The sequence below is a fragment of the Grus americana genome, chromosome Z (assembly GCF_028858705.1).
Source record: "Grus americana isolate bGruAme1 chromosome Z, bGruAme1.mat, whole genome shotgun sequence".
In the NCBI taxonomy this organism is placed as follows: domain Eukaryota; kingdom Metazoa; phylum Chordata; class Aves; order Gruiformes; family Gruidae; genus Grus; species Grus americana.
The window spans coordinates 84,250,956-84,263,553 of record NC_072891.1 but is presented as its reverse complement, the minus strand read 5'-3'; the positions used below and the strand labels follow the sequence as shown (position 1 = coordinate 84,263,553).

At 39.8% G+C, this 12,598-nt stretch overlaps 1 protein-coding gene across 1 annotated transcript in view; it reads right to left on the bottom strand.

Moving 5' to 3' along the window:
* ADGRV1 (adhesion G protein-coupled receptor V1) overlaps positions 1 to 12,598 on the bottom strand; it is a 270,084-nt gene that overhangs the window by 51,413 nt on the left and 206,073 nt on the right. The window contains exon 87 of the mRNA XM_054810881.1: positions 4,540 to 4,697. Within this exon, the coding sequence (XP_054666856.1) occupies positions 4,540 to 4,697 (158 nt within the window). The remainder of the gene's footprint in view (positions 1 to 4,539; positions 4,698 to 12,598) is intronic.

Below are 12,598 nucleotides of genomic sequence, written 5' to 3'. Positions count from 1 at the left end.
AAATTGGACAGATATGGGTTTGATGGATGGGCTGCTTGATGGATTAGGAATTGGCTGGATGGCCACATACAGAGAATTGCAGTCAATGGCTCAATGTCCAAATGCAGATCAGTGACAAGTGGTGTCCTTCAGGGGTCCATACTGGGATCAGTACTGTTCAGTATCTTTATTAATGACATAGGCAGTGGTACTGAGTATGCTCTCAGCAAGTTTGCAGATGACACCAAGCTGAGTGGTGCAGTTGATATGCTTGAGGGAAGGGATGCCATCCAGAGAGACCTTGACAGTCTGGAGAAGTGGGTCCATGTCAACCTCATGAAGTTCAACAAGGCCAAGTGCGAGATCCTATGCCTGGGATGGGCAATCAGCAATATCAGCGCAGACTGAGGAGAAGAATAATTGCAAGCAGAGAAGGACTTGTGGATATTGGCAGATGAAAAACTGGACATGAGCCGGCAATGTGCACTCGCAACCCAGAAAGCCAAAGGTATCCTGGGCTGTATGACAAGAAGTGTGACCAGCAGGTCAAGGGAGGGGATTCTTCCCCTCTACTCCGCTCTTGTGAGACCCCACCTGGAGTACTGCGTCCAGCTCTGGGGTCCCCAGGACAAGAAGGACATGGAGCTGTTGGAGCAAGTCCAGAGGAGGCCACGGAGATGATCCGAGAGCCGGAGCACCTCTGCTATGGGGACAGGCTGAAAAAGTTGTTCACCTTGAAGAAGAGAAGGCTCTGGGGAGACCTTGCTGCAGCCTTTCAATATTTAAAGAAGTCTTATAAGAAACTTTTTACCAGGGCTTGTAGTGACAGGGCAAGGGACAATAGTTTTAAACTGAAAGACAGTAGATTTAGAATGGATATAAGAAAGACATTTTTTACAATGAGGGTGGTGAGACACTCCAGGTGGCCTGGATAAGTTGGGAATACCCCATCTACAGAAGTGTTCATGGTCAGGTTGGACAGGGCTTTAAGCAATGCAATCTAGTGGAAGATGTCCCTGTCTGTGGCAGTGGGGGTTGGATCGATTATGTATTTAAAGGTCCCTTCCAACCCAAACCATTCTATAATTCTGTGATTCTGGACAGTTCAAGATGAACCTTTGTTGCAAGGTAAGCCTCAGAGTACTCCAACAATAGGAGAAAACAGAGTAAGAAAGAATTTTTACTCATTTTTTAGCTTAGCCACTTGCATATTCAATTTATTAAAAAAAAAAAGAGCATACACTACAAATGAGGATAAACTTTACTGTTTCTATTCCTATTAAATTTCTATTAAAGGTTAGTAATAGCATTTCTCAAGTAGAGACCACAAATATGGAACTTTGCATTTATCAGCTGTAGTTTAAGAGGCTTTTCCTACAATCTATGAAATGACCTGAAGAACGTACATTTAGAAGACGGGTAATTTTTTTTTTTCTTTCAGATCTGCATATCCAACCCCTTCATCTGTTTTATGGTAATATGCAAGCCAGTGACCTTGCTATTTTATTTTTATTGACAACATTCAGTAGTGTTTTGCATTAATTATTGCTGAATCCACACAGGGTCATCTCTATCACACTGCAATTTTAACTATCTTCTACCTGAATGACTCCCAGAAGCGGAATAAACACTACTAGTTCAAATATTCATATGCAAATAGGTGTTTGCATGAACATCTATGTATAAATTGTAATTACAGTCTATATATGCCACTTTTTCCTTTATGCAGTACCCTCTGCACTCTAGAATTTAAATGAACAGGTGTCCACAATTACTAGTAAAAGTAAAAGCGTATTTAAAAATATTTTTGTCTATGTTTACTGCTCTCTATACTTGATATGTCTGAATTGTTTACAGTGTCATTCACCCAGAATTTTACTCTCCTTCTAGAGAAGGTAACTAATGGCGAGCAGACAGTTTTCCAAAGCAGCGATTTCTTTTTTCTTTTTCTTTTTTTCCATTACTTATTGCACTGTTAAAGTGAGGAAGTTTGGGTACTGACCCTCAAGCTGGAGGCTGGGAAAGATTTTTTTGCTGTAGGAATTCATTGTTGTGGGTGACTGAACAGGGAGGAAATCAATATGGGGATGAGAGCTGAGACAAGCCAGAGTAAGACACTACACACAGACAATTTGCTTGGTAGCTCCATCTTTCCTATCGTTTTGGATGAAACAGAGGGAAACCTTGGCATATTTAGTGCTGTAAGAAAACAGCAAAATAATGGGTGCCTGTGCAACTTGAGGAGGCAACATTGCCAAAAGACCTCCCTACCCCATAGGACTTTGTAAGTTGCACTGAAGACAGAATGTGGTGCAGGTGTGATCCAGGGCCCCCTCTCTGCTGCAGAAGCAAGGTATTGCCATGCAGCTGATCGCAGGCACCTTTGCTGGTATGAAAAATGGTGTTTCCTTCCCACAGCATCCTCTGTGGTGGTTGCAATAACTGCACTGAAGCAGTAGCAGGTCCCACTGAGTTTGTAAGAACATGGAGTCAGTAGAGTGATCTTCTCCAAAGAGTGGGTCATATGGTAGGGTTCAAAATTTAAAAGTGGTAATAGGTCTTACCACTGCAAACTGCCTGTGAATATGTCCTCAAAAGCACAATATACCCACAAAACATTAAAAATAATGTAAATATACTACCACTATCTCACATTTCAGGAGAGAAATACTCAGGCAGAAAGTCAGAGGCCTTTTTTTAAACAGTAAATACCATGTTATGTAGTTATAGGCAATGTTACAAACTAGAGAAATCACCAGCCTTTCTTTCTGGAAGCTTACTCTATAAACAGAGCTCCACAGAGAGCCCTTATACAACCACAGGCATCATAAACCTCACCAGGCAGCTCTTTTTCTTCTCTGAAACAGCCTCTCCAGCTTGCTGTCACCCACACTGCACGAGGTATTTTCATTTGTGCCTGCAAAACCCCTATGACAGCAAAACGTCACTTTGCCATGAAGGTGCACAAGTAGTAAAAGTTATAACCTGCTTTAAGAAGCCCCATACTATTATTAACATGTTATTGAACTCCTCTCTGATTTTTTTTTTCTTTTCTCCTGAGACCTCAGCATTCTCTAGACTGTTTTCTGGACTCTACTGGAGAAAAAAAAGCACCCTGAATCCTGTGTAAAATCAAATAAAGTTTTGTTTCAATCATATTATTATAACTCCCATTAGTACTCTCTGCCATTTTGCATGCCAACTTTATTCATGTATTCTTTCAGTATTCAGTTGCTGTTTTTTTCTTTGGTTTAACTGCTCTGAGACAAGCCTTAACCTTCAACATAGGAATATGGAGTCTCCATCCTTAGAGATACTAAAAAAAAGTTATTTATAAATAAATAAACTATATTATTCAAGACTGAATAAGGAGCCACCTGTGTGATTGCTCCAGGCAGTCCCTTTTATATCAGAAAGAAAGGATAAAGTGCAAGTAAGGTCTTGAGTATGATACTTATAAGGTATGTTTATCAGACCTTATCCAAATTCATATAGCTCTTAGTCAAGCTGACATTTTGTCACTGAGAAAGAAATTAGTATCTGAAAAAATGTCCAGATAATGAATATTTAATATTTACTTTCATTTTCTCATAAAAGGAATATATTTCTGTAACCTAAATAGTCAAAAAACCCCACCACCCCTCATTTCAAAATACAGTTATCACTGCAAATTTGAGCATTTGAACAAGACAGCTGCTCTTTATAAATCTGAACAGTTACAAGCACTGGACTAGTCAATGGAATTTTTTAATAACCTACTGTCCGTTTTAAGTTCAGATTATATTTATGTAATGAATTGGGAAAAATGATTCAAGAATCTTTTGCAAGTTTATAAAATATAACTGGCTTCATGCAATCAGGGAGAAAATAGATACACTTCTATTAAAAAAATCTATATATTTGTACTTGTTTATAAAACTCAGATTTTTTCCCCAAAGAACCAGGAAAACAAAAGAATTATTCTAAGCTTCCCATGGAGTGTCCTATTATTACGGTATTGGTCTAAACTGCTGCAAATTTATTTTGGGAACGTTATTGTATTTGAAAGTGTTCTGACAGACGAGACCAACTGATACTTCCTGTTTTGCATGAGACAGATCTTTTCTTTCAAGCAAGCAGCGCTAGGAAATTTCAAAACAGAGGCATTAACTCCAAATACCCCGACACGTAGCTGGCACATGATCGCACAGCCATCGAACATCCTGCAAAACACAAGGGCCAGGAGCTGTGCCCATCAGCTGGGGCCAAGCAGGGGTGCACAGCATCGGTGCTGTTTTATTGCTATTCTCTTTACGAGACTAGTCATAACCAGTGATACTAATTTGTTGTTTTAGGTTTTACACATCTTTATCCTCCTAAGACAGTTAAGCATCTGCATAACTTTAATCATTAAAGTACTTTTGCAGACTTCAAAAGGACCGCTAGCGTGCTTAATCTTAAACAAGTGCGTAGGTATCTACTGAAGTGTGGTTTCTAGTGGGGTTTTCTGAACTGGCAAGAACAGTCAGCACTGTTCTGAAAGTCCAACTTGTTTGCGTAGGGGTAGCTAACGAATCATACCTGCAGCATTTGTTCTTCCTCTGAAAATATCGTCGTACGCTTTCCATTGTGGGGTCACCTGGTAGGCATGGATGAACACCACAAAAACCACTACCAAGCACATTAATGGCACCAGAGCAGCGGTGAAGAGAGCAGCGTAGGCATTTGGAATGAAGCACCTGTTGGAAAAAATGGAAAAAAATGCTATTTATAAACATAAGAGACACCTTGAACAGTTGTAAGTGAAATTTGGAAAAAAAAAGGTTTTTTTGAAGAAAGATACGCTTTACAAAGCACAAATTCTTTAACTCTGTTCCAACAGTAACCTTGATAGGATGCATCGGGTTCTGTTGGTTCTTATCTCCTTATCATATCTTGAGGAATATAACATTTGCATCTTCAAAGTATGCATGTTATATTTTAGCCTAACCAATGTGGGAGAGATTTAAACTGTTGCAATGGAACAAATTATATTTTAACAAACTCCATGCATGCTATATTCATTTAATGTGATCACTCTTAGTCACCAAAGTCTAAAAGGGCATTATGCAATTTTCTATACTTAGCTCCTGAAACCACAAATTAAATTTTGAGAAATATAGTTTTTTAAACAAATGAACAAGTCTTAAAGGCAAGATTCCTCCTCAAGTTGTTGGAAATTATGTGTCATTTGCATGCTGAAGCCAAATGCTCCCTCCCATTTTTTAAAAATTGTCCTGTCTCTCCTTACCCTTTCCATTCATTAAAGTTATAATTATTTATAAAGATGTGACAGGAACATGAGCTATTCCTGAAAAAGAGTCAAATTATGCATATAAGACGATGGCTTGAAGGATATGGAGATGATAGCTAAAGAGAGCTCTCGACAGTATGAGAGATCAGGGTTTTCTGTGAGCTCTCTTGAGGTCAGTATGTGTTTTACTGCCCGTGACCTACTCTAGAGATGACGCACAACGGAGCAGCCCAAGGGACGGCTCGGCCGTCAGTATGTCTAGAGAGTATGTGGTCACTGCTGTCCCTATTAAGAGGGCGTAACTTACCCAGCCCTTCTGTTGATCAGGTCAGCTCTGCTAAGCTTTGAGTGAATGCTGGTATATTGCACATCTGAGAAGAGCCTGGGTATGTGTTTCACTGGTATACCTGGTATACCTTCTGGGTTTGCTTAGGTGGACATGTGTACTCTGTCCAGCAAGTCCTGCAAGCCTCTGGGATTTCATCTGTGTCAGCTCTGCATCAGTCAGGTACACTCAGTGAATCCCAAAATCCCAAAATAATTTACAACAGAATCTAGATACTTTCTACAACTCTCTTCAGAATGTACAGGCTCAGTCAGACACCAAGCTCAGATACCACCTGATAACATCACCAAGCAAGAAAGTAAGCAACAGCGAAGGTAGGAACTCTCTATTGCAACTGAAGGTGTTTGTTTCACAGAATCACGGAATGGGTGGGGTAGGAAGGAATTGCTGGAGGTCATCTGGTCCAACCCCCATGCACAAGCAGGGACACGTAGAACTGGTTGCCCAAGGCCATCCGTGTAGATGTTTTTTCAGTATATCCAAGGATGGAGACTCCACGACCTCTCTGGGCAACCTCTGCTGGTGCTCAGTCACCCTCTCAGTGAAAAAGTGTTTCCTGATGTTCAGATGGAGCCTTCTGTGTTTCAGTTTGTGCCTGTTGCTTCTTGTCCTGTCACTGGGCACCACTGAAACCACCACTTGGCTCCATACTCTTTGCACCCTCCCTACACGTATTTATAGACATTAGCAAGATCAGATTAGCTGAACAGTCCCATCTCTCTCAGCCTTTCCTCACAGGAGAGGTGCTCCATCCCTTAATCATCTCGGTGGCATTTTGCTGGACTCTGTCCAGTCTGTCCATGTCTCTGTTGTACCGAGAAGCCCAGAACTGGACCCAGTGCTCCAGGTGTGACCTCACCAGCGCTGAGCAGAGGGGAAGGATCACCTCCCTCAACTGGCCGGCAACATGGTTGTTTCCTGGACATGACATCTGATCCATTTCATCCTTCTGATTTTTAATATTTCTTAGGTATGAAAGTTAATTTTGGTCCCCAAATGTATTATGGAGTGGGCCCAATTAGCATTTAGACCTGAAGGCACATTACCATAATCTATGCTGCTTTCAATGATTATAGTGAAGCCAAGAACCTTAGCACAAGTATAGTCACCTTTAAAATCATATTTATGTTCTGAAACCTGTAAATTTTCAATTTGAAACATTTTTGTATTTCAGAGATCATGTATACTCTTAAAAAAACTATCTTGAATGTCTTGGAAGTTTTCTGTGAACACTCCTTTATATTCAGTTAACGAAAGCTGCATAAAAATGAAAACCCACAGAGATGGATCACTTTTACTAATACCCCAAGGTACTCGCTCTAAAGAAGAGACTGAAAAGTTATGTAAACAAGAAATACATACAGCCATATTAACCTACAAAGCTTACTTTGGATTTTTTTTTAAAGCAATGGTAAGCAATTCAACAATGACCACGACTTCCTGTAAGTTTTATTCACATATAGTAGTGTGATGATATATGTTGAAAGATATCTTTTAAGCTGGAAATCCTATGGGATATCATTATAGGGACCAACTGAAAATATTTATGGTACTTGACACTAGGGACATATGTTTATTATTCCATTACCATGACACATTTGTCACATGGAACTACTGTGTGTCTCATATTCCTGGTATTGGATGGGAATAGAAGAAAAACGTCCCAAAACATCAACTAAGCTGGTGTTCCAGAACATAACTATTGTACAGAAAAAGTCCTAGAAAGACTGATGTAGAAACTGGAATGAACTATGTAATTACTTGTTTAAAGAAGAGCATTATCTCCTGCAGTAGAGCTTTCAAGCAAGTTGTCTTGTGTTTTTTTCAAATAGGCATTAAACTTTGTGAAGTAAGTCTTTAGTCCATGGAAGACAGAGTCATTGTGCATAATGAAGTTATTTTTGTATTTCTTTCTTGGGTAACTATAAGGTTTTTGTTTTGTTAGTTTTGAATCTGAGTAATAGAAAAAAAAAAAAAATACAGCTACCAGTTGACATACATGCCTTGTGCAATGGGGACAAGAAAAATGAAACACTGCTGGCTTCTTCAGAGACTGTCATTTTATTGCAAAGTTTCTGTGACTTCATATTAACACTTTCTATTACCAAATTGTACTCTTTTTTTTTTTTTCCCTGAGTGTTTTGAGAAGTTTTGCTACCAGTTTACATGTCTTCTAGCATCAAAAAGCTAACTGCTTAGCTTTCATCCCAAGCTGCCTCCACTCTCGCCCCTCTTGACTATTGTCATCTGACTGGAGGGTCCATCTTTTGTTCTGTTTTGACCACTTTGCTCTGACCATTGACTTTGTTTTGATCCCTGATTTTGTTTTGATTACTATAAATTTCTCTGGTAACCTCGACAGTAACATATTCCCATTGATCCTCTTCCACTACTCTTCGGTAAATTTATTTCTTTTCATTATCTTAAGACTCCCTCTGGTAGCCTCCCAATCCCCTACCCCACTCAGGGTGTCACTTTTGTCACTTTTCCCACAAACTTTTCCCACTCTACTTCCATCTCAAATGTTTCTACCTTACAAATTTTTTTTTTTGTGTCAACTTATAAGAACATTAAACACGTTATCCAAACCCCTCTGTAGGTCTGTATCTGTTATAATTCTACAAAAGAGCCTAGAATTAATTTTAGAAATAATTGTCTTTAGTATGTGTCTTCTCCAAGGTATAATTCCATACTAGTATGTAATGATTTGTTAATCAGTTTTGAACTGGAAAAAAAAAATACAGAAAGTTTTTTATTTTTTTTCCTTCAATCCGAAGAAGTAAGGCATGCACTTTACATATTTTTTGCCAGGATGGGAGTGATGAGAAACAGCTCTAATATATAAGATTTTTTTTCTCTCTTGAGAACTCTGCAGATGTTTTTTTGATCTAAATTGATCCTTTTAAATACAACAAACATTGAGAGATTACGACATACAAATTAACAGACAGTATCACCTTCCCTTTGGAAAAGACATGATTTCAGAAAACCATATACATTTAAATCAATGTATTTATTAAAATGATCTCACTTAGTGGCCTGCCAGAATCAGGGCTTCACCTCGGTTTTTCTTTTTTCTTCTCCTGCCTCCTGCTAATCTATAAAAAGGGATTTCTAGGCTTGCTTTCTTCTCAAGGGGGTGAAGCCTGTTTATCTGACCCTTTAAGTGCCTTCATAAAGTCTTCTGTGATGTCTTAAACCATAACATTTCCTAAAACCTGGAGAAGGATTCCAGCTACATAAGACACAGAAGGCACTCTTTTATTTTTCCAAATGTTTTTAAAGGAAAAAGAGAAAACAACTGATGAGATGTATACTGGAACTGTTTGTTAGCATTATTACATAATTAATATTTTTTAAAAAAAGACAAAAAATCTAAGCAACACTGCTAAGGAAATAAGGACTACTAAAAAATTCAGTAAGGTATTCAATGAAAGGACTGACATATTTTGTTCCCTTCTAAGCAGGAACGATTTAAAATAGCTCAATGTGTTACAGACAGTTTCATTCCATTATTGCCGTGTCTTGAATTCTAAGGACAATCTCCTTCAAATGCATCTTGAAACAATGGAAAGTTAAGTTTGACGAAAAATTGGAAGTGTTCTCGTCTATCAAATATCTGGTGTTCTCATTTATTTTTGTCAGCAGGCAGGTAACATTTGACTTGTACTTGCCATATGAGCTTCTCTCCAGAGCTACTATATTATTATTATTATTTTATTCTTCTTATTATTATTACTACTATTATTGTTACTGCTGTTGTTGTTGCTATTTTTAATTTATTATTTATTTTTATTTTCATTATTATTATTATTTAAACCAAAGCTCAACAACTCCTGACCTTCGCCCTTGCTTTAGGCACAGCTGGTTGGCCAGCAGCCTGGCACAGAGAACAGGGAATTGTGGCACCATGTGAGTTTACTCATATTGTGCATGTTACATCAGGACACTAAAAGGTGAAGGTCAGATGCATGAATTTGCACTTATATTTGTATTTCATCACATCCATTTAGAAAACAAAATCTGTGTACCTAAAAAAAACCACTAACAAAAGCCAAAGCTTGGCTCATTTATTCATGCTTTCTCAGCAAATTCTTCACAAAGTAGATGAGACAATGCTAAAAAATGAAAATATGCAAGTTAGGTTATGATCTACATACACTACTAGATGTTCACACATTCGGGGCTTTCTTAAAAAGCAACTTGCTTTGTTCCAGATCTTGGCTTTGTTGTGGAAGAAGGCTACGTTACCCTTGAGTTGGCACTTCATAGTTCTTCTAGAACATGATCAAGAATTTTCTACTAAGTGCAGAGCAGGCCAGACATTGGAAACGTTTTTTTGCAAATAGTTACTTGGTAAAACATTGTTAATCTGACAATTACCTGCAGTAAATTGTGTATGATCTCTGTCTAAGCAACATACCAAAACCTAAAATGTCTTTCTTTTACGAACTCATCCTAGATGATAATATTTATTATCTGCTTCTGATGTTTTGGATGGCCTAACAGCTTAATCAACCCTCTTTTAAAAACATTATAGGTTTTTAATAGGCAGAAGCTCTGGGCTTTTAATTTTGACACAGTCATTAAGTATAACCCTCTGAGAAGATCTGATCTTTTGCATTGCGTCTCAGAATCACCAGTAAACTCAGTTCTCTGCTATATGCTATACAGCTGGCAGTGTGTGCTGGCAGCCCAGAAAGCCAACCGTGTCCTGGGCTGCGTGTCCAGCAGCGTGACCAGCAGGTCGAGGGAGGGGATTCTGCCCCTCTGCTCCGCTCTGGTGAGACCCCCCTGCAGCGCTGTGTCCAGCTTGGGGGTCCCCAGCACAAGAAGGACATGGAGCTGTTGGAGAGAGTCCAGAGGAGGCCATGGAGATGATCTGAGGGCTGGAGCACCTCTGCTATGGAGACAGGCTGAGAGAGTTGGGGTGGTTCAGCCTGGAGAAGAGAAGGCTCCGGGGAGACCTTAGAGCCCCTTCCAGTCTCTGCAGGGGCTCCGGGAAAGCTGGAGAGGGACTGGTGACAAGGGCAGGGAGTGACAGGCCAAGGGGAATGGCCTGAAGCTGCAGGAGGGGAGATGGAGATGGGATGTGAGGCAGAAATCCTTCCCTGTGAGGGTGCTGAGGCCCTGGCACAGGGTGCCCAGAGAAGCTGTGGCTGCCCCTGGCTCCCTGGCAGTGTTCAAGGCCAGGTTGGATGGGGCTTTGGGCAACCTGGGCTAGTGGAGGGTGTCCCTGCCCATGGCAGGGGTGGCACTGGGATGGGCTGTGAGGTCCCTTCAAACCCAAACCAGTCTGGGATTCTATGTTTATTTGCAATTTTGGTTGACAAATTACTCCTGTGTGGGCCTACATCTAGTGCAATAATTCTTACAGTTCATGCTGCTCCCTCCAGGCCCTTCTTCCAACTTTCTGCTTGTTTTGGAATACCGCTGCTCTTTATATCAAATCTCTTCAAAGCTTTTGGCAGTAAGGTGCAAAACCAAAGCAGTAAGTGTCCAGGTAATGCTATACTATTTCGTTTCTGCCATATGACCAAGCTGGAGAGCCCAGTGCACGGACTCTACACCCATGATTCAGAATTGCTGATGTTTTACGCACGTGGCCATATACCACGATGGTAGAATCAATGCAGTGAATCAATGCAGAGCGGCTCGTGAGCCACTGAGACATAAAGCAGAGCATTTTACAGCAAGAATAATGCTCATTTACTTTAAAACTGCATGCAGTAAAATGCAGCACTTGGCAACAGTTTGGGACTGACTCAGTGGTGGGTATACCCCTAGAGCAGATAACCGTGTCAGCTTTTGCAGTGTCAAAGCCTCCTGAACCTGACGAATTCTCAGCCTGAACAGAATATACAGTTCCACTCTTTTTTTGTTTTATATTGTAACAGTATTCATTTTCCATAAATACATTGAGCAAGAAGATTAATGTTCGTGCTGTGTTTTGTTTTCCACTCCCCTGACAGGGAAAGAAATATGCAGTCAATTTTGTTTGTATGTGCTGGGGTTTTTTTTTTAAAAAAATTGCTTATGTTGCTATGAACTGATGTGAAGAAAACGAGTCAGAAAGGATATGCCGAGCTTAAAATGGGTAATGTTTGAGATGATAGTCACTAGTTCCTGTGGAAATCCAAGCCATATTCACACCAGAGATATTTCTGTTTCTAGACTAGAAAAGATTCTAGAGATTTCTAAAAGATTACACAAAAATTCACAGTGTCAAATAGACAGGGGCTTAGACCCATAGTATTCATTCCACTTCATGCAGTCTTCTACATACGCTAACAGCAGACCACACACCACCATGAAAACATGGACTCAAACGTATTAAAATTCAGTGGAAGACCATTTAAAGACAGTGGCCCTATCGGATGTGTGTTATGGCTGCCTTGGGCAATGGAAGGTGGTGTAGCACTGATATGGAGTTTTTTTAAGCTTTACTGAACAGATAGGAAGTTTGCAACCCAGCCAAAAAACAACTGCATGTATAACAGATACCACCTTGCTACCTAACATTGCAGCAAGGGTTGGCCTGCAATGGTATCATGGATACAGCTATGGGACGGTTTAACATGAGAATTTGAAAATATTTTGAAATACCATCAGAAATTACTCGCTGTCATGTGAACCTTTTACTAAAGGAAATTTTGCTGTGGTGGAGAATTAAAAAGGCTTTCTTTCCGTAAGAAAACTTTCCTCCATACCACACGTGACGTCATTACATGTCTGCCTAGCCTGATAAAGAACATGCAACCTACCCAAAACCCCTGTTTCAGTGCTTCACAGTATTTACATCTAGAGACCATTTCCCACTGTTAAACTTAACTCTTTCTTGGTGTGGTTTACATGTTACATCTTGGCATAGCCAACACGGATGTGGGAAACAGATTTTTCCCTTGTTTGCTGCAGCATTTCTTTATGTAGTTGTAAATTGCTATAATTTCCCCCTGGTCATCTTTTAACTAAATAGCCCTACATCTTTCAATCTGTCTGAG